At 37.6% G+C, this 24,149-nt stretch overlaps 1 protein-coding gene across 1 annotated transcript; it reads right to left on the bottom strand.

The window, feature by feature from the left end:
- Positions 1-20,888: 20,888 nt before the first annotated feature.
- On the bottom strand, positions 20,889-22,715 carry LOC104113213 (uncharacterized). The gene is made up of 5 exons (XM_070200420.1): positions 22,550-22,715; positions 22,107-22,405; positions 21,908-21,979; positions 21,567-21,854; positions 20,889-21,392 (listed from the first exon to the last, which is right to left on the bottom strand). Exons 1-5 carry the CDS (start codon positions 22,713-22,715, stop codon positions 20,889-20,891), a joined length of 1,329 nt encoding a protein of 442 aa, XP_070056521.1.
- Between the last annotated feature and the right edge of the window lie 1,434 nt (positions 22,716-24,149).

The following is a 24,149-nucleotide window of genomic DNA, read 5'->3' as shown; positions in this document are numbered from 1 at the left end:
GGGAGTCCGAGTCGGAATGCAGATTAGATATTCACACCTTTTCACCAGCCCAGGTACTTTTTTAATTTCGTTCGAGGACGAACGTTTGTTTTAGAGGTGGAGAATGTGATGACCCGATATGTCATATTTAAATTTAATAATTATTTATGTGTTCTAAAACCTCAAATAGCACCCTTCGGTATTTCTCGACTTGCGTGCGCAGTCCATAAATTTTTATGTGAAAAATTGATTAAAATGTGAAATAGAGCTTTAAAACTCAACTGAGTTGACTTCGGTCAACATTTTGAGGAAACGTGCCCAGATCAGTGTTTTGACAGTTTCGGTAGGTCCGTATCATTATTTGGGACTTGGGCATATGCCCAGAATCAAATTCGGAGGTCCCTAGCTCAAATTATCGGCATTTAACGGAAACTAGAAATCTAAAGGCTAAAGATTTCCAAAGTTTGACTGTGAATTTGAGTTTATCGATATCGGGCTCGGATTGAGATTCCAAGAATTGGAATAGCTCCGTTATGTCATTTGAGACTTACTTGCAAAATTTGAGATTATTCCGGATTGAATTGACATGTTTCGGCGTGAGTTATAGAATTGAAAGTTTCATGAACTCATAAGTCTGAATCGAGGTGTGAATTATAGTTTTGACGTTGTTTGACGTGATTTGAGACCTCGAGTAGGTCCGCGTTATGCTACAGTACTGGTTGGTATATTTGAACGGAGTCCCGAGTGGCTTGGGTGAGTTTCGGGGTGAGTTTTGAACGAGTTTGGGCATTTCGGCACTCTGATGATGTTTTGGAAAGGTTGAAGTGCGGAGGGCACATTTTGGAGTGCAGATGTGCGACCGAAAATTCCCAAAGCGCGGAGGCAGTGGTAATTGTGCAGACCACAGTTGAAATTGTGCGATCCGCGGTTGAAATTGTGTGGTCCGCAGAATTCCTCTCGCGGCTGCAGAAAGGAGATTCTGGTGGTTCGATTGTCCGACTTCGAAAACTTATATCTTTTATTCTACAAGGAATTTGGAGATGAATCCAAAACAAAATTTGTAGCCCTTTGAGTTTAGTTTCAAGAAAGGTATACCATTAATCATTTGGACATTTGTAGAGAAAGTTATGGTCAATATTCTAAAGCATGGTAGTGCAGAGCTGCTGAAGTGCGACCGCACAATTTAGATTGCGGCCGTAGAACGTGGGATGTGCGGACCGCACAAAAGAATGTGCGGTCAGAACATTGGGAGATCAGATGTGGTACCACATAAATGAGGGTTTCATCTCATTTCCCATTTTTGTACCTATAGAGCTCGATTTGTGGTGATTTTTCGTGGGTTTTTCAAGAAATTCATCGGGGTAGGTGATTCTAACTCAGATTTGGTTAATATACATGAATATATCATTGTTTTCATCATTCAATTAGTATTTTGAGATGAAAATTTGGGAAAAATTATAGAACTTCATAAACTATAATTTTAGGATTCGAAGGGCAATCCGATGTCGGAATTTGATAACTTTTGTATCGTTGAATTCATATCGTAACAGGTGTTCGGATTTCATGAGTTTTTCCGAGATTCGAGATGTGAGCCCCACTATTGATTTTTTTGAGGTGAATTTTGGATCTTAATTCAAAAAATTAGTAATTTCATATGAAATTAATTCCTACGATTTGTGTTGAGTATATTGGATTGTTTGTGACTAGATTTGAATCTTTCAGACACCAATTAGTGAGGCAAAGGTTTATTGGGATCTTTGAGAATTGGGAAACCAAGACCCACCTCTTTTGTTTTCAAGACTTTGAGAATTGGGCAACCAAGACCCACCTCTATGAGATTGAAAATGGCCGATCGTATCATGAAAGAGGCCATTGGGTGTGATTAAAGATGTTTTGGTCCGGGTTGATAAATTCATTCTTCCAGCAGATTTTGTCATTCTAGATTGTGAGGTTTATTATGAAGTACCGATTATTCTCGGGAGACCTTTCCTTGCTACGGGTAAGGCTCTTTGTGATGTTGAAACCGAAAAACTCACTTTCCGGGTTGGTGATGAAAAAGTGGTATTCCATGTGTGTAAGTCAATGCGGCAACCAAATAGCAATGATGTGTGTTCTTTTGTGGATTTGGTGACCAATATCATTTTTGATGATACAAGTGCTACAATTAATGTTGGTGATATGTTAGAGGTCGTCTTGCTCAACTTTGATGATGACGAGATGGATGGCTTCATGGAATGTGTGAACTCTTTGCAAGGAATAGGGTCGTACAACTATGCACCTCAGAAATTGTCCTTGGATCTTGAAAATAGGAAGACTCCTCCTACAAAGCCTTCTATTGAAGAATCACCTACCTTGGAGTTGAAGCCATTGCCTTCACATCTTCGGTATGAATTTCTTGGCCCTTGTTCTACTTTACCGGTTATTCTTTCCTCTTGTTTGACTAACGTGCAGGTAGATTCCACATTGGTAGTGCTACAAAAGAGGAAGAATCTATTGGGTGGACCTTGACGGATATTCGGGGTATAAGCCCCGCCTTTTGCATGCACAAGATCAAGTTGGAAGATGGCACTAAACCATCTAATGAACATCAAAGGAGACTTAATGAGGCTATGCAAGAAGTTGTCAAGAAGGAGATTATTAAGTGGTTGGATGTTGGGGTTATCTACCCCATCTCTGATAGTTCATAGACTTCTCCGGTTCAATGTGTCCCAAAGAAGGGGGCATGACGGTGGCCACTAATGACAAGAATGAATTAATTCCTACAAGAACGTTGACCGGTTGGAGGGTGTGTATGAATTATTGCAAGCTCAACAAAGTAACAAGGAAAGATCACTTTCCACTTCCTTTCTTAGATCAAATGCTCGACAAATTGGTTGTCCGTGCTTTATTTTGTTTTCTTGATGGTTACTCAGGATACAACAAAATTCTCTTGCTCTTGAAGATCAAGAGAAAACAACCTTTACTTGTCCCTATGGTACTTTTGCTTTCAAGCGGATGCCATTTGGTTTGTGCAATGCATCGACGACTTTTCAAAGGTGTATGATGGCTATTTTCACGGACATAGTGGAGGACTATCTTGAAGTTTTCATGGATGATTTCTTGGTGGTTGGAGATTCTTTTGATGATTGTCTTGCAAATTTGGACAAAGTGTTGTCTAGATGTGAAGAAACAAATTTAGTGCCCAATTGGGAGAAATGCCATTTCATGGTCGAGGAAGGTATTGTCCTTGGCCATAAAATCTCAAGGAATGTAATTGAAGTTGACAAGGCAAATATTGAGGTGATTTATAAGCTTTCACCCCCAACTTCAGTGAAGGCTGTGTGAAGTTTCTTAGGCCATGCGGGTTTTTACCGGCGCTTTATCAAAGATTTCTCTAAGGCGGTGAACCCGCTGTGCAAACTTCTTGAGAAGGATGCCAAGTTTAATTTCAATGATGATTGCATGAGAGATTTTGAATTGTTGAAGCTCAAGCTGACAACTACTCACATCATCACCGCTCCAAATTGAAGTGTGCCTTTTGAACTCATGTGTGATACAAGTGACGTAGCAGTTGGGGCTGTTTTGGGGGCAACGTATCAACAAGAGTTTTCATCTGGTCTACTATGCTAGTAAGACCATGAATAGTGCCCAAGTCAACTATACCTTTACAGAGAAAGATCTCCTTGCTATTATGTTTGCAATTGAGAAGTTCCACCCGTACTTGATGGGTACAAAAGTTATTGTCCACACGCCGCATGTGGCGCTTTGTTATGTTCTGAGCAAATAGCTCTCCAAAACTTAGTTGATGAGATGGGTACTCTTGTTACAAGAATTTAATATTCACATCCAAGATAAAAAAGATAGTGAAAACCAAGTGGCGGACCACTTATCTCATTTGGAGGAGGAGGGGAGGTCGCATGGTGGCCTTGAAATCAATGACTCCTTCCCCGATAAGGAACTTTTGGCAATTTCAATGAAAGAGGTGCCATGATTCGCGGACTTAGCAAATTTTCTTGTGTGTGAAATCATTCCGGATGAGTTCTCTTCAAGCCAAAGGAAGAAGCTCAAAAGGGATTGTCATGAAATTTATTGGGATGAACCATACCTTTTCTGGATTTGTACAGATGGGGTGAGTAGGAGGTGTGTACCGGAAGAAGAGCAAGGTGATATTCTTGGGGCTTGTCATTCTTCGCCATATGGTGGTCATCATGGTGGCGTAAGAACGGCCACCAAAGTGCTTAGTTGTGGTTTCTATTGGCCCACTCTTTACAAGGATGCTAGTGAGTTAGTGAAAAGATGTGATGAATGTCAACAGGCCAGTGGAATCTCAAAGAAAAATGAAATGCCTCTCACCACCATTTTTGAGATTGATATTTTTGATGTGTGGGGCATTGACTTCATGTGCCCTTTTGTGAGTTCTTGTAGAAACACCAACATCTTGGTCGCAGTGGATTATTTGTCCAAATGGGTTGAGGTCGTCGCCTTACCCAACAATGAGGCAAGAAGTGTAGTGGATTTCTTGAAGAAGAATATTTTCACAATATTTTGGTACTCCTCGTGCATTTATAAGCGATGGGGGTCACACTTTTGCAACAAAGCTTTTAACACTTTACTTAGCAAGTATGGTGTTACTCACAAAGTCACGACTCCCTATCACCCACAAACTAGTGGGCAAGTGGAAGCTCCAACCGGGAGATAAAGAGTATCTTGTCTAAAATGGTGAATGCTAATCGGACGGATTTGTCATGCCCCGAACCTGGGCTTGGACGTAACACGACACCCGGTGCCTGACTACATGTGACCGAGCGAACCAAATGGTTGGCAGAATCAACATGTGATATCATAATATACTGAATGCGGAAGATAAACTAGCACATGCTGATATACTAAAAGTTTGAATGATATAAATCAAAAGGCGGAAACACTAATATAATTCTGGAACATATCTGTAGCAAACATTGCTTCACATAAAAAGCTTGCGACTCTGTCTAACTATTACTCTAGTCTATGAAGCCTCTAATGAAGTACTGGAACACCGACTATCCGTAAATACTGAAAGACTGTAATGTAATGATAATGCCTCGAAAGAACTGAGGATCACCAAATAGCTGGTACGAGAATCCTAGCGTTTTGAATCGTCAACTACTTGTAAACTGTTACCTACATTGTGAGATGCAGGCCCCAGGCAAAAGGGACGTTAGTACATTTGAATTGCACTGGTATGTAAAGAATCTGAAAGAAAGAACTATAAATGCTGAAACTGATACTGAGCTGATAATTGAGAATTGATAACTGAAGTGATAACTGTTGAAACTGAAATGATAACTGATAACTGAATTGAACAAAGGAACTGATAACTAATAACTGAACTGAACAAAGGAAGTAAGGCTATGAATACTCCCTCTTTTGAATGATGAACAACCTGTTTATCTGAATAAACTACGGTCTCGGGCCAAATATATATGTGCACAAGCTGCTTCCTTAGGCCCAAGTATACATATACATAACTACGACCTCAGGCCCAAGTATAGGTATACATAACTACGGCCTCAGGCCCAAACATGCATAAAGCATAAACTATGGCCTCAGGCCCAAACATGTATAAAGCATAAACTACGGCCTCAGGCCCAAACATGCATAAAGCAAAAACTACGGCCTCCGGCCCAAATATGCATAAAGCATATAAACTGTGGCCTCAGGCCCAATAACAGGTGTTCAACATTCAGGAATTTAAATTCAGGAACTAATAATCATACTGCAATATGTGATGCTGAAATACAAAATCATATTGAGTTACGTGATATCAGAATACTAAATAAGACTAGGCTAAGACATGTATTCTTGAACTGATTATGAAAACTAAAACTTCAATTGTTTATGATATGCTGAGTAATCTAGACTGAGACTCATGGACATCAAACCCAAGTCTATATTGATTACGCATTGAGCTCACAACGTTCAGAATGAAAGTCATGAACGAGTTATGAAGCTAAATAATAGAAGTTCTGCAACTATTCAAGGAACTGGGCTTAACTATATTTCTGAGGCAAGTAGTAATGTCGTAAAAGAAACGTAGTGTAGGGTAAATCATTAACATTCCCAAACATAGAGAGTTAGCCTCACATACCTTGGCTTTGCCCCTTTTGAGTGTATCACAATGTTCGTCACCTCTTTCAATAGTAATCTATGACAACATATATCAAGAGGAACCAATATTAGCACTAATGCTCATGTTTTAGGTACTTAGACATTTTATCAAACACTTGGTGGGCATAAAGATTCATAGACCTTGTTAATGGTGTTTCTACACCCAACAACACATTCTCTTGCTCCTAGCTAATTTTAAAATATCAAATTGTTATAATCAATATCATTCTTCATCACCCACAAGATAAACAACACCCTTAACCAATAATTAATAATCAACAACCAAACTTATAACCGTTCATGCTTTTCTGTTACACCCATCAACTCACATCTCATGAACTAGAGTATATAATCATTAATCCAATGCTATTATAAATTAAAGGGTGAAGACATTACCTTTTTGAAGTTCAATCCTCTTGAATTCGAGTTCTAGGGTATATTTTCTCAACCATGATGTCCCGATCGAATATCTAATGATTTGGAGGGTTTACCCATGTTAATAAGGTGTTGGGAAATTTAAATTAACTTAGAATCACCATTAGAACTTACCTTGGATGGTGGAGGGACCTTTGAGGAGTTAGGTTCTTGAGAGCTTCCCTTTCTAGAGCGAGTTTTTGTGTTTTAGGGTGTAGGGAATGAAGTAGGGCTTTTAAAATGACCCCCAGCGTGCGCTCCCGCGCACCTGGATGCGCAGCAGGGCAGTAACACTGCCATAAGTGCGCTGCCGTGCATGGGACCATCCGGGTGCGCATACTGCTTATTGTCCAGTAAAATGCACATAATGTTTTGCTCAGAAATCTTTTCGAGCTTCACAATATACCGTTGGAAAGCTATTTCAATGGGATACAACTTTTATGTTTTACCTTTTCCAAAATTCTCAACGGATGTTTACGAAATGCTTCTAGAAGATAGATCTTCCATAAACTTAGTCGATTTTATCGAATCTTATGCACCCCACTCTCTGTCTTGATTCCAAAACAACTAATTTCACCCATACTCATCCCACTAGGACTTCATATGTCTAAGATGTCACATTAATACTCATTTAACACATCCACACCTAGTCCAAATTCACATAGTGTTACATTATCTCCCCCCTTGGGATCATTTATCCTTGAATGATTGTCCTGGATGTAACTACCACTAACTCTGGACCTAAAACAAGTATGGTGGAAACTCGTGAACACTAAACTTTCATGAACACTTGCATACTAAACTGAATGAATACCTGATTACTGAACTGCTGAGATACTGAACTAAATGACTACTGCGTTGACTGATTATTGAGCTAACTAAATACTGATAGACATGGAGATTATACTATAAGGTTCAAATGAAAAGGTTAGTTACCATCAACATTTCTCCGAAATACCGTCCAGCTATCATAGCATAACACTATAAGTACGGGGGGGGGGGGGAGGGGGTTACTTATTTTAAAATTAGTTATTATAAGTTGACTAGTTTACCAATTAGTCGACTAGAAATAAGAACGAGATAGTAAGAAGTACAGAATTAAAATATAAAAGTAAAGGGAATCAATTAAAAGCACCAGAGTTTTTATACTGGTTCGGATTCAATGTGAATCCTAGTCAAGTCCGCTTGGGTTGCAAGGGTGTTCTCTTTTCAGTGATTGAGTTTCTTGAGTACAAAGTGAATGGTGTAGTTTTACACCAACTGCTCAGTTTCTATGTCTCTCGTCTTTTCTTGATATAATGCCTCACCAGTGATTTTCTCGCGTTCTTTTCTAACTTGTTACACAACGGATCTAGTAGAACTACAATGTTTGTTTAAGTAGAACAAAGAGAGGGTAAATGGTTTGATCAAAGTATATATCTTTAAGTCTGAAACGATCGTATATATACTTTCTAGGAGGCCTTAGATTCTGGAGAGATTTGTGAACCCAAGAGATTTGATCCTTGAAAGGAATCATAGATTGATTCTTTCCAAGAATAAGGTTGATTCCCGTTATACTTCCTTGATGAGTGGACTTTGATAGCTTTCCATCTTTAAGCCTTGATATCCGCTGGATTTTCAGTGTTGGCTATGCCTTTGCCGAACCTTTAGTACTTCTTTCCTTTTTATTGTTGATAGCTTCAATCATCTTCTGATTGATATCTTCCTTTAGCTTTGATTCCTCTCCTTGATGGCTTCAATGATCCTCTAATTGATTTCTTCCTTCATCTTTGATTGATTATCTATTTCCGGACCTTTATTGCTTCGCTGATTCCGTGATTGCATCAGTCAATCTTTGATTGATACTTTCCTTTTTTACTTTGATTCTCATTATTTCCTTGAGTCCCTACATCAAACACAATTATATTATTTTTCATCACTAAAACTAAAATCTAACAATCTTCCCCTTTTTGATGATAGACAAAATAATATGTATAAACACCAGTTAACTTCCCTGTAATTTTACTCCCCCTCAAAGGGTGCAGTTGATAACCCCTCAATGGTTGCAGTTGACTCCCCCTCAATTAGTCCTCAATGGTTGCAGTTGACTCCCCCTCAATTAGTCGACTCATGTACTTGCAGAAGTTATATCTTTTTTCTTCCCCTTTTTGACATCAGCAAATAGGGAATACCACTAATGTAGATAATAGAGCGTGTAACCATAAAACATGCAATATAACTAAGGATGGCATGATAAGCATGCAGAGTCATAAAAGAAAGAAAAAACATCTAGTTGACTGGTTAACCAGTCCAAAACAGCAAAACACAAAACATTATTTGAGATTTCCACCACTAGTGACGCAGGAAATAGGTAAGAGTGTTGCAGATGGCCTCTTTTAGACGATCAAAGATGGAATTTACTTCAATGGTGACCTCTTCAATCCTGTCATGAACTTCCTTGAAGTCTTTGACTGCATTTTCTCTAAGTCTCTGAATTTTGACCCTTATCTTGGAGACGTCCGACACATTTTCCTTCGAAATTATGTGAATGTCACCAACAGTGGACTGAGTGGCAGTAAGGAGTTCTTGGATATTGGTCAGCTTGTTGTCAATGACAGTCAATTTTTCAATGATAGCAGGATCACTTACACTGTGAAGAGAGACAGAGGATTTGACCTTGGAGTCAGGTTAAACACTTTCGGCTTCACCGTCCTATTTCTTTACCCAAGTGCCCTTTGCACACATATACCCCATACTAGCAAAAGCCCTAGAATTGTAGGATTTTGACACAGAGACAAGATGGTATTCTGAGATGGAGATATTGTGGGCTTCTAGGATATAAGAGATGGCCATACCATAAGGCAGACTGGTGGGATCATTAGGACTCTCTATCATAAAATTTATGACCCAAGAGGATAACTTAATCTTGAGTTTTGTCACAAGACAATAAACAAGAATGGTGTCTCTTTGAGATAAGGTAGATTATGATCCAGTTCGAGGAAGAATAGTGGTTGCAACAATGTGGGCTAAGACACGAGTTTCAAAGTTAACATCACTAGGACCTAACTGGTTTGGGATAGAATCAGAAGGGCACTCAGCAATATAACGTTTTTCTTGATCAAAAAATAATTTTAAAATCATCAGGCCAAGTGTTTTTGAAAAGCATTGGAAAACTAGAGAATTTACACGAGAAAATTGAGTCAAATATAGCACAATCAAGAACAATGCGCTTACCCAGAACTAAGGATTCTAACCTATCAGGCTTACTAGAGCGAAGATTTGCATAAAACATTTTCACTAAAGGTTCAAAGACTTTAGGAGGGGGTTAAGAGAGGAATTTTGACCAACTTGAAAGGCAAAAAGATCTTTTACCTTACAGTTGAGGGCTTCCATGACATCAAGATCAACAATTCTGCCATGAGCAATGGGCTTGTCTTTTAGGGCAAGAAAGAAATCCTTGTTTGGAGAATCCCAAATATTGAGGTATGATTCTAAGGAGCTTGAAAGGTCTACTCTGGATTTTTTTGGAGTAAGGGTTTCAGGAGGATATTCCATGGGCCTTTTTCCTAGAGCTTTTTCTCCTAAGTGAGAGTAGTCTGAAAGTTCTACATGTGAAGAGGCAAAACATTCGGAGTGGTCAGATCCTATGTCTACGGGTTATGGGGGCTGAGAAGAGGGTTTGCCTCTGGACCGAGTACTTTTTCTGGTGGAGGCAGAAGGGGTTTTGGGGTGTTTATCCATAGGAGAACCTACTTTTAGAGAAAGGGTTTCTGAAAGATGAAGACAACGAAGTCAGAGAAAGAGGCTTAGAGTTTAAGAAGGAAATATTGACGGTTGAGTATATGAAAGGAAAGGGTGTATGATGATTGGTTTTCCTTTATTGGAAGCAACGATTGATGTGAAAAGAGAGGAAAAAATGGAGGCGATACATAAATGATTACACACAACCCAAATTTGAACATTAGTCAAATAAGAAATTAAAAAGACAAACAGGTCCTAATTTTTTAAATTAAGAGAAATAATGCCAAGTAAATCTCTTAAAAGACAAAATCTACCTTCTAGTAGAGGCTTAGTGAAAATATCAGCTAATTGATCAGTGGTAATAACAAATAACAGTTCTATATCACCTTTGATAACATGATCTCTAATATAATGATGCTTGATGTCTATATGCTTAGATCTAGAGTGATGCAAAAGATTCTTTGAAAGACATATAGCACTAGAGTTATCACAAAAAAAATTGAATAGGTTTAAAAAATAATTCATAATCACCAAATTGATGAGATATCCATAGTAACTGTACACAACATTGTCCGATGGCAATGTATTCAGCCTCTGTTGTGGATAATGCAACTGATCCTTATTTTTTTTTACTATTCTAAGAAATCAAGGGTTTTCCCAGTAATTGACACGTGCCACTGGTGCTTTTCCTGTCTTCCTTGTCACCTACAAGATCAACATCTGAAAAACCTTCTAATTGAAAATTGTTAGATCGTGGATACCATAGTCCATGAGAAGTAGTTCCAATGAGATAACGAATAATTCTCTTTACTGCAGTCAGATGAGATTCCTTAGGAGCTGACTGAAACCTGGCACATTTGCAAACACTGAACATAATATCTGGTCGACTAGCAGTTAGGTAAAATAAAGAACCAATCATTCCATGATATTTTGTTTCATCAACGGGATTTCCCTTTTCATCTTTATCAAGATTTGTTGTCGGGCTCATAGGTGTGCCAATAGCTTTAGCATTGCTCATGACAAATTTCTGAATTAGCTCCTTGGTATATTTTGTCAGGCATATGAAGGTTACTTCTTCAGATTGTTGGATTTGAAAAAAAAAGTGAGTTCTCCTATCATACTCATTTCAAATTCGCTTTGCATAAGCGTTGCAAATTCCTTGCACAACAAGGGGTTAGCACTACCGAAGATTATATCATCAACATAAACTTGAATAATAAGATTACCTTCTAAATATCTTTTGATGAATAGAGTAGTGTCTACTTCACCTCTTATAAAATAGTGATCAAGTAGAAATGAACTGAGTCTTTCGTACCATGCTCGTGGAGCTTGTTTAAGTCCATCCAGTGCCTTGGTTAACTTATACACATGATAAGGAAACTTTGAGTTTTCAAATCCAAGAGGTTGTTTTACATATACTTCCTCCTCAATGAAACTATTTAAGATGGCACTCTTGACATCCATCTGGAAAAGTCTGAATTTCTTGAAGGATGCATATGCAATAAGAATTCGTATTGACTCTAGTCGAGCTACTGATGCAAAGGTTTCATCATAGTCGACTCCCTATTGTTGAGAATATCCTCGAGGTACTAATCTGGATTTTTTCCTTATGACTTTTCCATCCTTGTTGAGCTTATTTCTAAAGACCCATTTAGTTCCAATTCCAGTAGCGTCTGCAGGCTTAGGCATCAATTTCCATACTTGATTCTTATCAAATTGATCCAGTTCTTCCTGCATGGCCTGAACCCAACTTGAACCTTTGAGAGCCTCGTCTATCTTCTTTGTTTCAATCTGGGAGATCAAGGCTAAGTTTGCCTTCTTCTTGTGAGCTTCTCTGGTTTTCATCCATTCACTTGGATCTCCTATGCTAAACTTCTGAGGATATTCTGGTTCACTCCTCTATTCATTTGGTCGTGTTATACTTGTAGGAGTAGTCGACTCTATCTGTGCTTCTGGTTGACTGTTCCTAATTTCATCAGTCGACTCTGTGACATTTTCTACCCTATTAATCAACTCTTGGAGATTGCTTGACTGAGTTGTTTCTTGATTTTGATCTTCATCACCTGCAATGATTCCTTTCTCGGCCGTAGTGTTATTTTCAACAAATACTACATGTACTGATTCTTCTACAGATAAAGTGCGTTTATTATAAACTCTAAATGATCTACTGTTTATAGAATAACCTAGAAAAATACCTTCATCACTTCTTGGATCAAGTTTACCAAGATTTTCTTTACCATTGTTGTGGATAAAATAATTGCTTGCAAACATATGGAAGTAGCTTATATTGGATCGTTTACCTTTCCACAGTTCGTATGGAGTTTTCTTCAAGATTGGCCTTATGAGACATTTGTTGAGAATATGGCAGGCTGTACTTACTGTTTCTTCCCAGAAGTGGTTTGGCAATGAGTATTCTAGTAACATGGGTCTAGCCATATCTTGTAGAGTTCTATTTTTCCGTTCCACTACCCCATTCTGTTGAGGTGATCTTGGGGCTGAGAAATTGTGAGTGTATCCTTGATCATTGCAGAATTCTTCAAATGTTCTGCTCTCAAATTCTCCTCCATGATCACTTTGACTGGTTGTAATAAGCTATCCTTTTTCTCGTTCAACTCTTTTACAGAAGATCTCAAAGTTTTTCAAAGCTTCATCTTTGTGAGATAGAAAAATTACCCATGTAAAGCGTGAGTAGTCATCAATAATAACAAATGCATATCGTTTTCTTCCTATTCTAACAGTTCTAGTAGGTCCAAACAAATCCATATGAAGCAGTTGTAAAGATTTGGATGTGGACACAATGTCTTTGATTTTGAAAGAGTTCCTAGTCTGTTTTCCAATCTAACATGCATCACACACATGACTTCCAGAAAAATTGAGTTTGGGAAGACCAATAACTAAATCACGCTTGAATAGTTTATCTATAAGATGTATGCTTGCATGACCAAGTTTCTTATGCCATAATCATGGATCATCAGACATGCATGTTAAGCATATATGACCATCTATATTTTCGAAGCAATCAAGAATGTAGACATTTCCATACTTTTTTCCTGGAAGGATTATTTTACCGGACTCATCTTCAATAGATTCTTGAATTTTACCTCATATCCGGAATCACACAATTGGCTTATACTTGGCAGATTGTAGTTTAGTCCATCTACGAGATAAACTTCAGTGATATCGCAGTTGTTATTGAATGGGACTGTGCCAGTGCCAACTATCTTCCCCTTTAAGTCATATCCAAATTTAACACTTCCACCATTTATTATAGTGATCTCTTTGAACAAGTTTTTGTCACCTGTCATATGGCTGGAACACGCACTATCTAGGTACCATTTTCCTTTGCGGCTCTTTCTGTGGTGTTCCTGCAAAATATAACAATTACTTTCTCTTACTTGTTGGTTAGTATTACTAAGATTAGGGTTGTCTTTGGGTTTCCAAATCTACCCTGTAACATTTGATTTTCGAAAATGTCAAAAGGAATATTTATGCCCACTTTTATTACAAAAGTGACATACAGAAGGTGATCCATTTTTGGATCTTCCACTAGTACTTGTGGACTCTATTCTAGTTGGTCCCTTTTTAGTTGACTTGTAAGTCACCTTTTTGGACTTAACAGAACTATGACTGGTGGATTTGCGCATGCCATTCAGTTGCATTTGTAATTCCTGAAATTCTTCTTGAAGTACTTCTTTTTCAATTTCACATACTTCAATCTTGAGTTTCCAATCTATCTTTTCCCTATTGAATATCTTTAGTTCATTCATCAACTTTTGAGACTCTTTTAAAGTAAGGTCAAGAATATCCTGCAATTCATTGCATCTTTCACAGTTATAGGATCTTACCTCGCTTGTTTCACCCCGTGCAATAAAACAGTTTTCATTTTCTTCCTTGCATTTGTCATCTGAAACATCTTCATCTATCCAGCAGCCCTAAAGTTTGTTTATGTCATTTTTTGGAATTGTCATGAAGCACAAATTTGCTATTTCTTCTGGTTCTGAAACGTCTTCATCACTCCAGCTTCAAAAGGATTTATTCTTGTTAAATCCTCTGGCAACTTTTCTTTTTAGATTCGGGCATTCAGCTTGTACATGTCCGTATCTTCCATATTCATAACATTATCCATCATTCTTGTCCTGCTCATTGTATTGCCTGGTTTGCCTTGATGATATTTTTCCTCTTTTTATGTTTCTGTATCTTCTCATTAGACAATCCATATTCCTTGATACCACGACAATTTCTTCCTCGAGGGCTTCAGGATTATCTTCAATATCATTTTCTGTCCTGTCAGTTGTAGCCTTGAGTGCGACTGTTTTGTTCTTTTCTTCCTGGGTTATTTTCTTGAGATGAGTCTTTATAAATTCTATGAGATCCCCTTGAAATTCATCATACGATCATTTGTTTAGATCTTGTGATTCAAGTACAACTACTTTTGTCTGCCAAGTCGTAGGGAGACTTCTCAGAATTTTCCGAATTTGATCACCACTTGTATATCGTTTACCAAAAGCTTTTAGATCACTGATGATTTTGCTAAAACCTTGCAAACATTTCTTCAATGGATTATCCTTCTTTCATCTGGAAGAGTTCGTAATCATGAACCAACATATTGATATGCGTTTCTTTCACTTTGCTGGTTCCTTCATAAGTGACTTCTAGTTTATCCCATATTTCTTTGGCTGTATCACAACTGGATATTTTTCATATTCTTCTCCACTTATAGCATTATAGAGTAGATTTCTGGCCTTAGCATTGACTTGAACAACTGCCATCTGCTCATCTGTATATTCATCTATATCTTCCGAATCAGCAGCAGGTTGTGCTGCTACAGGCAATGGATAGTTCCCTTTCTTGATAATTCGCCAACCTTTGACATCATATGACTTTGCATATATTTCCATACGCACTTTCCAGTAAGAAAAATATTGTTCATTGAAATAAGGTGGCCTGACTTGTGATGTTCCTTCTTGAAAGAGTGCTCCAACAATTCCTTTGTTTGCCATGATCTTTTCTCACAAGCTGTTAATCAAAGAAGAGTAAGACTAGCTCTGATACCAATTGAAAGTACGGGGGGGGGGGGGGAGTGAATTTCTTATTTTAAAATTAGTTATTATAAGTTGACTAGTTTACCAATTAGTCAACTAGATATAAGAGCGAGATAGTAAGAAGTACAAAATTAAAATGCTAAACTAAAGTGCAGGAATTAAAGACAAGCTCACGCAGATGGATCTTCTGTTTAATCGTGGTACATCAGCTAGTCATGGTTCACACAGTACTCGTCCGGGTCAGTAATTTTTCAGTGCACTTCTAGCTCAGAGCTTATACCGTGCTCCATCAGTTTAGGGTTTATTAGTATCGGGTTCTTCCAGTGGCTGTTCTAGTTCACGGGGTCCGATGCAGGCCCCACCGTCATTTTTGCCTCGAGGTTGGTACGATTGTGGAGAGTTAGGGTATGTGGGGAATAATTTCCCCCACCATTACACAAGTCCAGTACAGTAGGGTGGCCAGTTTATGACCCTTGTGCCAGTTGCTACGCCACCCGTTCAGCCAGCTCGGGGTGGAGTTTTTATACTGGTTTGGATTCAATGTGAATCTTAGTCCAGTCCTCTTGGATTGCATGGAAGTTCTATTTTAGTGATTGAGTTTCTTGAGTACAAAGTAAATGGTGTAGTTTTATACCAACTGCTCAGTTTCTATATCTCTCGTCTTTTCTTGATACAATGCCTCACCAGTGATTTTCTCTCTTTCTTCTCTAACTTGTTACACAATAGATCTAGTAGAACTAATATGTTTGTTTGAAGTAGAACAAAGAGAGGGTAAATGGTTTGATTAAAGTATATATCTTCAAGTCTGAAGCGATAGTATATATACTTTCCAGGAGGCCTTAGTTTCTGGAGAGATTTGCGAACCCAAGAGATTTGATCCTTGAAAGGAATCACAGATTGATTCTTTCCAAGAATAAGGTTGATTCCCGTTGTACTTCCTTGATGAGTGGACTTTGATAGCTTTCCATATTTAAGCCTTGATATCCGCCGGATTTCCAGTGTTGGCTATGACTTTGCCGAACCTTTAGTACTTCTTTCATTTTTATTGTTGATAGCTTCAATCATCTTCTGATTGATATCTTCCTTCAGCTTATTTCTTTCCTTATCTTCCTTCAGGTTTGATTGATTATCTATTTTCGGACCTTTATTGCTTCGCTGATTCCTTGATTGCTTTAGTCAATGTTTGATTGATACTTTCCTTTTTACTTTGATTCTGATTGATTTCCTTGAGTCCCTACATCAAACACAATTATATTATTTTTCATCATTAAAACTAAAATCTAACAATCTCCCCCTTTTTGATGATGACAAAATAATATGTATAAATACCAGTTAACTTCCCTATAATTTTACTCCCCCTCATTGGGTGCAGTTGACTACCCCTCAATTGTTGCAGTTGACTCCCCCTCAATTAGTCCTCAATTGTTGTAGTTGACTCCCCCTCAATTAGTCGACTCATGTACTTGCAGAAGTTATATCTTTTTTCTCCCTGTTTTTGACATCAGCAAAGAAGGAATACCACTAAAGAAGATAATATAGCGTGTAACCATTAAATATGCAATATAACTAAGGATGGCATGATAAGCATGCAGAGTCATAAAAGAAAGAAAAAACATCCAGTTGACTGCTTAACCAGTCCAAAATAGCAAAACACAAAAACTTATTTGAGATTTCCACCACTAGTGACGCAGGAAATAGGTAAGAGTGTTGCATATGGCCTCCTTTAGACGATCAACGCCTGCATTTACTTCAACGGTGACCCCATCAATCCTGTTATGAACTTCCTTGAAGGCTTTGACTGTATTTTCTCCAAGTCTCTAAATTTTTACCCTTATCTTGGAGACGTCCGACCATGTTTCCTTCTAAATTGTGTGAATGTCACCAACAATGGACTGAGTGGCAGTAAGGAGTTCTTGGATATTGGTCAGCTTGTTGTCAATGACAGTCAATTTTTCAATGATAGCAGGATCACTTACACTGTTAAGAGAGATAGAGGATTTGATCTTGGAGTCAGGTTTAACACTTTTAACTTCACCATCCTGTTTGTTTACCTAAGTGCCCTTTACACACATGTACCCCATACTTGTAAAAGCCCTAGAATTGTAGGAGTTTGACATTGAGACAGGAGGGTATTCTGAGATGGAGATATTGTGGGCTTCTAGGATATAAGAGATGGCCATACCATAAGGCAGACTGGTGAGATCATCAGGACTCTCTATCATAAAATTTATGACCCAGGAGTATAACTTAATATTGAGTTTGGTCACAAGACAATAAACAAGAAAGGTATCTCTTTGAGAGAAAGTAGAGAATGATCCAGTTCGAGGAAGAAGAGTGGTTGCAACAATATGGGCTAAGACACGAGTTTCAAAGTTAACATCACTAGGAACTAATTGGTTTGGAAGAGAATTAGAAGGGCATTCAGCAATACAGCGTTATGGTTGATCAAAAGAAATTTCAAAATCATCAGGCCAAGTATTATTTGAAAATCATTGGAAAACCAGAGCATTTAGATGAGAAAATTGAGTCAAATGTAGCACAATCAAGAACAATGCGCTTACCCATAACTAAGGATTCTAACCTATCAGGCTTACTAGAGCGAAGATTTGCATAAAATATTTCCACTAAAGGTTCAGAGACTTTAGGAGGGGGTAAAGAGAGGAATTTTGACCCACCTTGAAATGTAAAAAGATCCTTTACCTTATAGTTGAGGGTTTCCATGACATCAAGATCAACAATTCTGCCATGAGCAATGGGCTTGTCTTTTAGGGAAAGAAAGAAATCCCTCTTTGGGGAATCCCACAAATTGAGGTCTAATTCTAAGGAGCTTGAAATGTCTACTCTGGAATTTTTAGGAGTAAGGGTTTTAGGAGGATCTTCCATGGGCCTTTTTTCTAGAGCATTTTCTCCTAAGTGAAAGTAGTATGAAAGTTCTACTTGTGAAGAGGCAAAACCTTCGGAGTGGTCAGATCCTATGTGTACGGGTTCCGGGGGCTGAGAAGAGGGTTTTACTCTGGACCGAGTACTTTTTCTGGTGGAGGCAGAAGAGGTTTTGGGGTGTTTAGCCATGGGAGAACCTACTTTGAGAGAAAGGGTTTCTGAAAGATGAAGATGACAAAGCCAGAGAAAGAGGTTCAGAGTTTAAGAAGGAAATATTGACGGTTGAGTATATGAAAGGAAAGGGTGTATGATGATTGATTTTCCTTTATTGGAAATAGCGATTGATGTGAAAAGAGAGGGAAAAATTGAGGCGATACATAAATGACTACACACAATCAAAATTTGAACATTAGTCAAATAAGGAATTAAAAAGACAAATAGGTCCTAATTTTTGAAATTAAGAGAAATAATGCCAAGTAAATCTCTTAAAAGACAGAATCTATCTTCTAGTAGAGGCTTAGTAAAAATATTAGCTAATTAATTAGTGGTATTAACAAATGACAGCTCTATATCACCTTTGATAACATGATCTCTAATACAATGATGCTTGATGTCTATATGCTTAGCTCTAGAGTGATGCATAAGATTCTTTGAAAGACATATAGCACTAGAGTTATGACAAAAAATTTGAATAGGTTTAAAAAATAATTCATAATCACCCAATTGATGAGACGTCCATAGTAATTGTACACAATATTGTCCGATGGCAATGTATTCAGCCTCTGTAGTGGATAATGCAACTAATCCTTATTTTTTACTATTATAAGAAATCAAGGGTTTTCCCAGTAATTGACACGTGCCACTGGTGCTTTTCCTGTCTTCCTTGTCACCTCCAAGATCAGCATCTGAAAAACTTTCTAATTTAAATTGTTAGAGCATGGATACCATAGTCCATGAGAAGTAGTTCCAATGAGATAACAAATAATTCTCTTTACTGCAGTCATATGAGATTCCTCAGGAGCTGACTGAAACCTGGCACATTTGCAAACACTGAACATAATATCTGGTCGACTAGCAGTTAGGTAAAGTAAAGAACCAATCATTCCACAATATTTTGCTTTATCAACGTGATTTCCCTTTTCATCTTTATCAAGATTTGTTGTCGGGCTCATAGTTGTGCTAATAGCTTTAGCATTGCTCATGCCAAATTTCTGAATTAGCTCCTTGGTATATTTCGTCTGGCATATGAAGGTTCCTACTTCATATTGTTGGATTTGAAGTCCAAGGAAAAAAGTGAGCTCTCCCATCATACTCATTTCAAATTCACTTTGCATAAGCGTTGCAAATTCCTTGCACAACAAGGGGTTAGCACTACTGAAGATAATATCATCAACATAAACTTGAATAATAAGATTACCTTCTAAAGATCTTTTGATGAATAGAGTAGTGTCTACTTTACCTCTTATAAACCCATGATCAAGTAGAAATGAACTGAGTCTTTCGTACCATGCTCGTGGAGCTTGTTTAAGTCCATACAGTGCCTTGGTTAACTTATACACATGATAAGGAAACTTTGAGTTTTCAAATCCAGGAGGTTATTTAACATATACTTCCTCCTCAATGAAACCATTTAAGAAGGCACTCTTGACATCCATCTGGAAAAGTCTGAATTTCTTGAAGGATGCATATGCAATAAGAATTCGTATTGACTCTAGTTGACCTACTGATGCAAAGGTTTCATCATAGTCGACTCCCTCTTGTTGAGAATATCCTCGAGGTACTAATCTGGATTTGTTCCTTATGACTTTTCCATCCCCGTTGAGCTTATTTCTAAAGACCCATTTAGTTCCAATTACAGTAGCGTCTGCAGGCCTAGGCATCAATTTCCAAACTTGATTCTTATCAAATTGATCCAGTTCTTCCTGTATGTCTTGAACCCAGCTTGAATCTTTGAGAGCCTCGTCTATCTTCTTTGGTTCAATCTGGGAGATCAAAGCTAAGTTTTCCTTATTCTTGTGAGCTCCTCTGGTTTTCATCCCTTCACTTGGATCTCCTATGATATACTTCTGAGGTTATTCTGGTTCACTCCTCCATTTATTTGGTCGTGTTATGCTTGTAGGAGTAGTCGACTCTATCTGTGCTTCTGGTTGACTGTTTCTAATTTCATCAGTCGACTCTGTGACATTATCTACCCTGTTAATCGACTCTTGGAGATTGCTTGACTGAGTTGTTTCTTGATTTTGATCTTCATCACCTGCAATGATTCCTTTCTCGGCCGAAGTGTTATTTTCATCAAATACTACATGTACTGATTCTTCTACAGATAAAGTGCATTTATTATAAACTCTAAATAATCTACTGTTTATAGAATAACCTAGAAAAATACCTTCATCACTTCTTGGATCAAATTTACTAAGATTTTCCTTACCATTGTTGTGGATAAAACATTTTCTTCCAAAAGTATGGAAGTAGCTTATGTTGAGTCGTTTACCTTTCCACAGTTCGTTTGGAGTTTTTTTCAAGATTGGCCTTATGAGACATCTGTTGAGAATATGGCCGGTTGTACTTACTGCTTCTACCCAAAAGTGGTTTGGCAATAAGTATTCTAGTAACATGGTTCTAGCCATATCTTGTAGAGTTTTGATTTTCCGTTCCACTACCCCATTCTGTTGAGGTGATCTTGAGGCTGAACAATTATGAGTGTATCCTTGATCATTGTAGAATTCTTCAAATGCTCTGCTCTCCAATAACTAAATCATGCTTGGATAGTATATCTATAAGATGCATGCTTGCATGACCAAGTTTCTTATGCCATAACCATGGATCATCAGACATGGATGTTAAGCAGATATGACCATCTATATTTTCGAAGCCATCAATAATGTAGACATTTCCATACCTTTTTCCTGGAAGGATTATTTTACCTAACTCATCTTCAATAGCACAACCTATTTTCTTAAATTTTTCCTCATATCCGGAATCACACATTTGGCTTATACTTAGCAGATTGTAGTTTAGTCCATCTACGAGATAGACTTCAATGATATCACTGTTGTTATTGAATGGGACTGTGCCAGTGCCAACTATCTTCCCCTTTGAGTCATCTCCAAATTTAACACGTCCACCATTTATTTTAGTGACCTCTTTGAACAGGTTTTTGTCACCTATCGTATGGCTGGAACACGCACTATCTAGGTACCATTTTCCTTTGCGGCTCTTTCGATGGTGTTCCTACAAAATGTAACAATTACTTCTCTTAGGTACCTAAGCTTGCTTGGGTCCTTGTTGGTTAGTACTACTAAGATTAGGCTTGTCTTTGGGTTTCCAAATCCACCCTGGAAGATTTGATTTTCGAAAACGACAAAAGGAATATTTATGCCCACTTTTATTACAAAAGTGACATACAGAAGGTGATCCATTTTTGGATCTTCCACTAGTGCTTGTGGACTCTGTTCTTGTTGGTCCTTTTTTAGTTGACTTGTAAGTCACCTGGTTGGACTTAACAGAACTATGACTGGTGGATTTGCACATGCCATTGAGTTGCATTTGCAATTCCTGAAATTCTTCTTGAAGTACTTCTTTTTCACTTTCACATACTTCAAGCATGAGTTTCCAGTCTATCTTTTCCATATTGAATCTCTTTAGTTCATTCATCAACTTTTGAGACTCTTTTAAAGTAAGGTCAAGAATATCCTACAATTCATTGCATCTTTCATAGTTATAGGATCTTACCTCACTTGTTTCACCTCGTGCCATAAAACAGTTTTCATTTTCATCCTTGCATTCGTCATCTGAAACTCCTTCATTTGTCCAGCTGCCTGAAAGTTTGTTTATGTCATTTTCCAGAATTGTCATGAAGCACAGATTTGCTATTTCTTCTGGTTCTGAAATGTCTTCATCACTCTAGCTTCTAAAGGATTTATTCTTGTTAAATCCTCTGGCAACCTTTCTTTTTAAATCTGGGCATTCAGCTTGTACATGTCTGTATCTTCCATATTCATAGCATTTTCCATCATTCTTGTCCTGCTCATTGTATTGCCTGGTTTGCCTTGATGATATTCTTCCTCTTTTTTTGTTTTTGTATCTTCTCATTAGACCATCCATGTTTATTGATACCATGGCAATTTCTTCCTCGAGGGCTTCAGGATTATCGTCAATGTCATTTTCTATCATGTCAGTTGTAGCCTTGAATGCGACTTTTTTCTTCTTTTCTTCATGGGTTTTTTTCTTGAGATGACCCTTTTCTAATGATAAGAGATCCCCTCGAAGTTCATCATACGATAATTTTTATAGATATTGTGTTTCAAGTGCAACTACTTGTGTCTTCCAAGTCGTAGGGAGACTTCTCAGAATTTTCCGAACTTGACAACCACTTGTATATGGTTTACCAAAAGCTTTTAGATCACTGATGATTTTGCTAAACCTTGCAAACATTTCTTCAATGGATTCTCCTTCTTTCATCTGGAAGAGTTTGTAATCATGAACCAACATATTGATATGCGTTTCTTTCACTTTGCTGGTTCCTTCATAATTGACTTCTCGTTTATTCCACATTTTTTGGCTGTATTACAACCGGATATTGTTTTATATTCTTCTACACTTATAGCATTATAGAGTAGATTTTTGGCCTTAGCATTGACTTGAACAACTGCCATCTGCTCGTCTGTATATTAGTCTATATCTTCCGAATCAGCAATAGGTTATGCTGCTACAGGCAGTAGATAGTTCCATTTCTTGATTACTCGCCAACATTTTACATCATATGACTTTGCCTATATTTCCATACGCACTTTTCAGTGAGAAAAATATTGTTCATTGAAATAAGGTGGCCTGACTTGTGATGTTCCTTCTTGAAAGAATGCTCCAATAATTCCTTGGTTTGCCATGATCTTTTCTCACAAGTTGTTAAGCAAAGAAGAGTGAGACTAGCCCTAATACCAATTGAAAGCTCTGATACCAATTGAAAGTATAAGAGGGGGGGTGAATTGCTTATTTTAAAATTAGTTATTATAAGTTGACTAGTTTACCAATTAGTCAACAAGAAATAAGAGCGAGTTAGTAAGAAGTACAGAATTAAAATGCAGAAATAAAGTGCAGGAATTAAAGACACCAGAGCTTTTATACTGGTTCAGATTCAATGTGAATCCTAGTCGAGTCCTGTTGGATTGCAAGGATGTTCTCTTTCAGTGATTGAGTTTCTTGAGTACAAAGTGAATGGTGTAGTTTTATACCAACTGCTCAGTTTATATACCTCTCGTCTTTTCTTGATACAATGCCTCACCTGTGATTTTCTCTCTTTCTTCTCTAACTTGTTACACAACAGATCTAATAGAACTAATATGTTTGTTTGAAGTAGAACAAAGAGAGGGTAAATTGTTTGATCAAATTTTATATCTTCAAGTCTGAAACGATCGTATATATACTTTCTAGGAGGCCTTAGATTCTTGAGAGATTTGCGAACCCAAGAGATTTAATCTTTGAAAGGAATCACAGATTGATTCTTTCCAAGAATAAGGTTGATTCCCATTATACTTCCTTGATGAGTGGACTTTGATAGCTTTCCATCTTTAAGCCTTGATATCCGTCAGATTTCCAGTGTTGGCTATGCCTTTGCCCAACCTTTAGTACTTCTTTCCTTTTTGTTGTTGATAGCTTCAATCATCTTCTGATTGATATCTTCCTTCAGCTTTGATTTCTCTCCTTGATGGCTTCAATCATCCTCTGATTGATATCTTCCTTCAGCTTTGATTGATTATCTATTTCTGGTCCTTTATTGCTTCGTTGATTCCTTGATTGCTTCAGTCAATCTTTGATTGATACTTTCCTTTTTACTTTGATTTTGATTGATTTCCTTGAGCCCCTACATCAAACACAATTATATTATTTTTTATCATTAAAACTAAAATCTAACAATCTCCCCCTTTTTGATTATGACAAAATAATATATATAAACACCAGTTAACTTCCCTGTAATTTTACTCCCCCTCA

The sequence above is a fragment of the Nicotiana tomentosiformis genome, chromosome 4 (assembly GCF_000390325.3).
Source record: "Nicotiana tomentosiformis chromosome 4, ASM39032v3, whole genome shotgun sequence".
In the NCBI taxonomy this organism is placed as follows: domain Eukaryota; kingdom Viridiplantae; phylum Streptophyta; class Magnoliopsida; order Solanales; family Solanaceae; genus Nicotiana; species Nicotiana tomentosiformis.
Note: the sequence above shows the minus strand (reverse complement) of the source record. Positions and strands in the feature narration are given on the sequence as shown.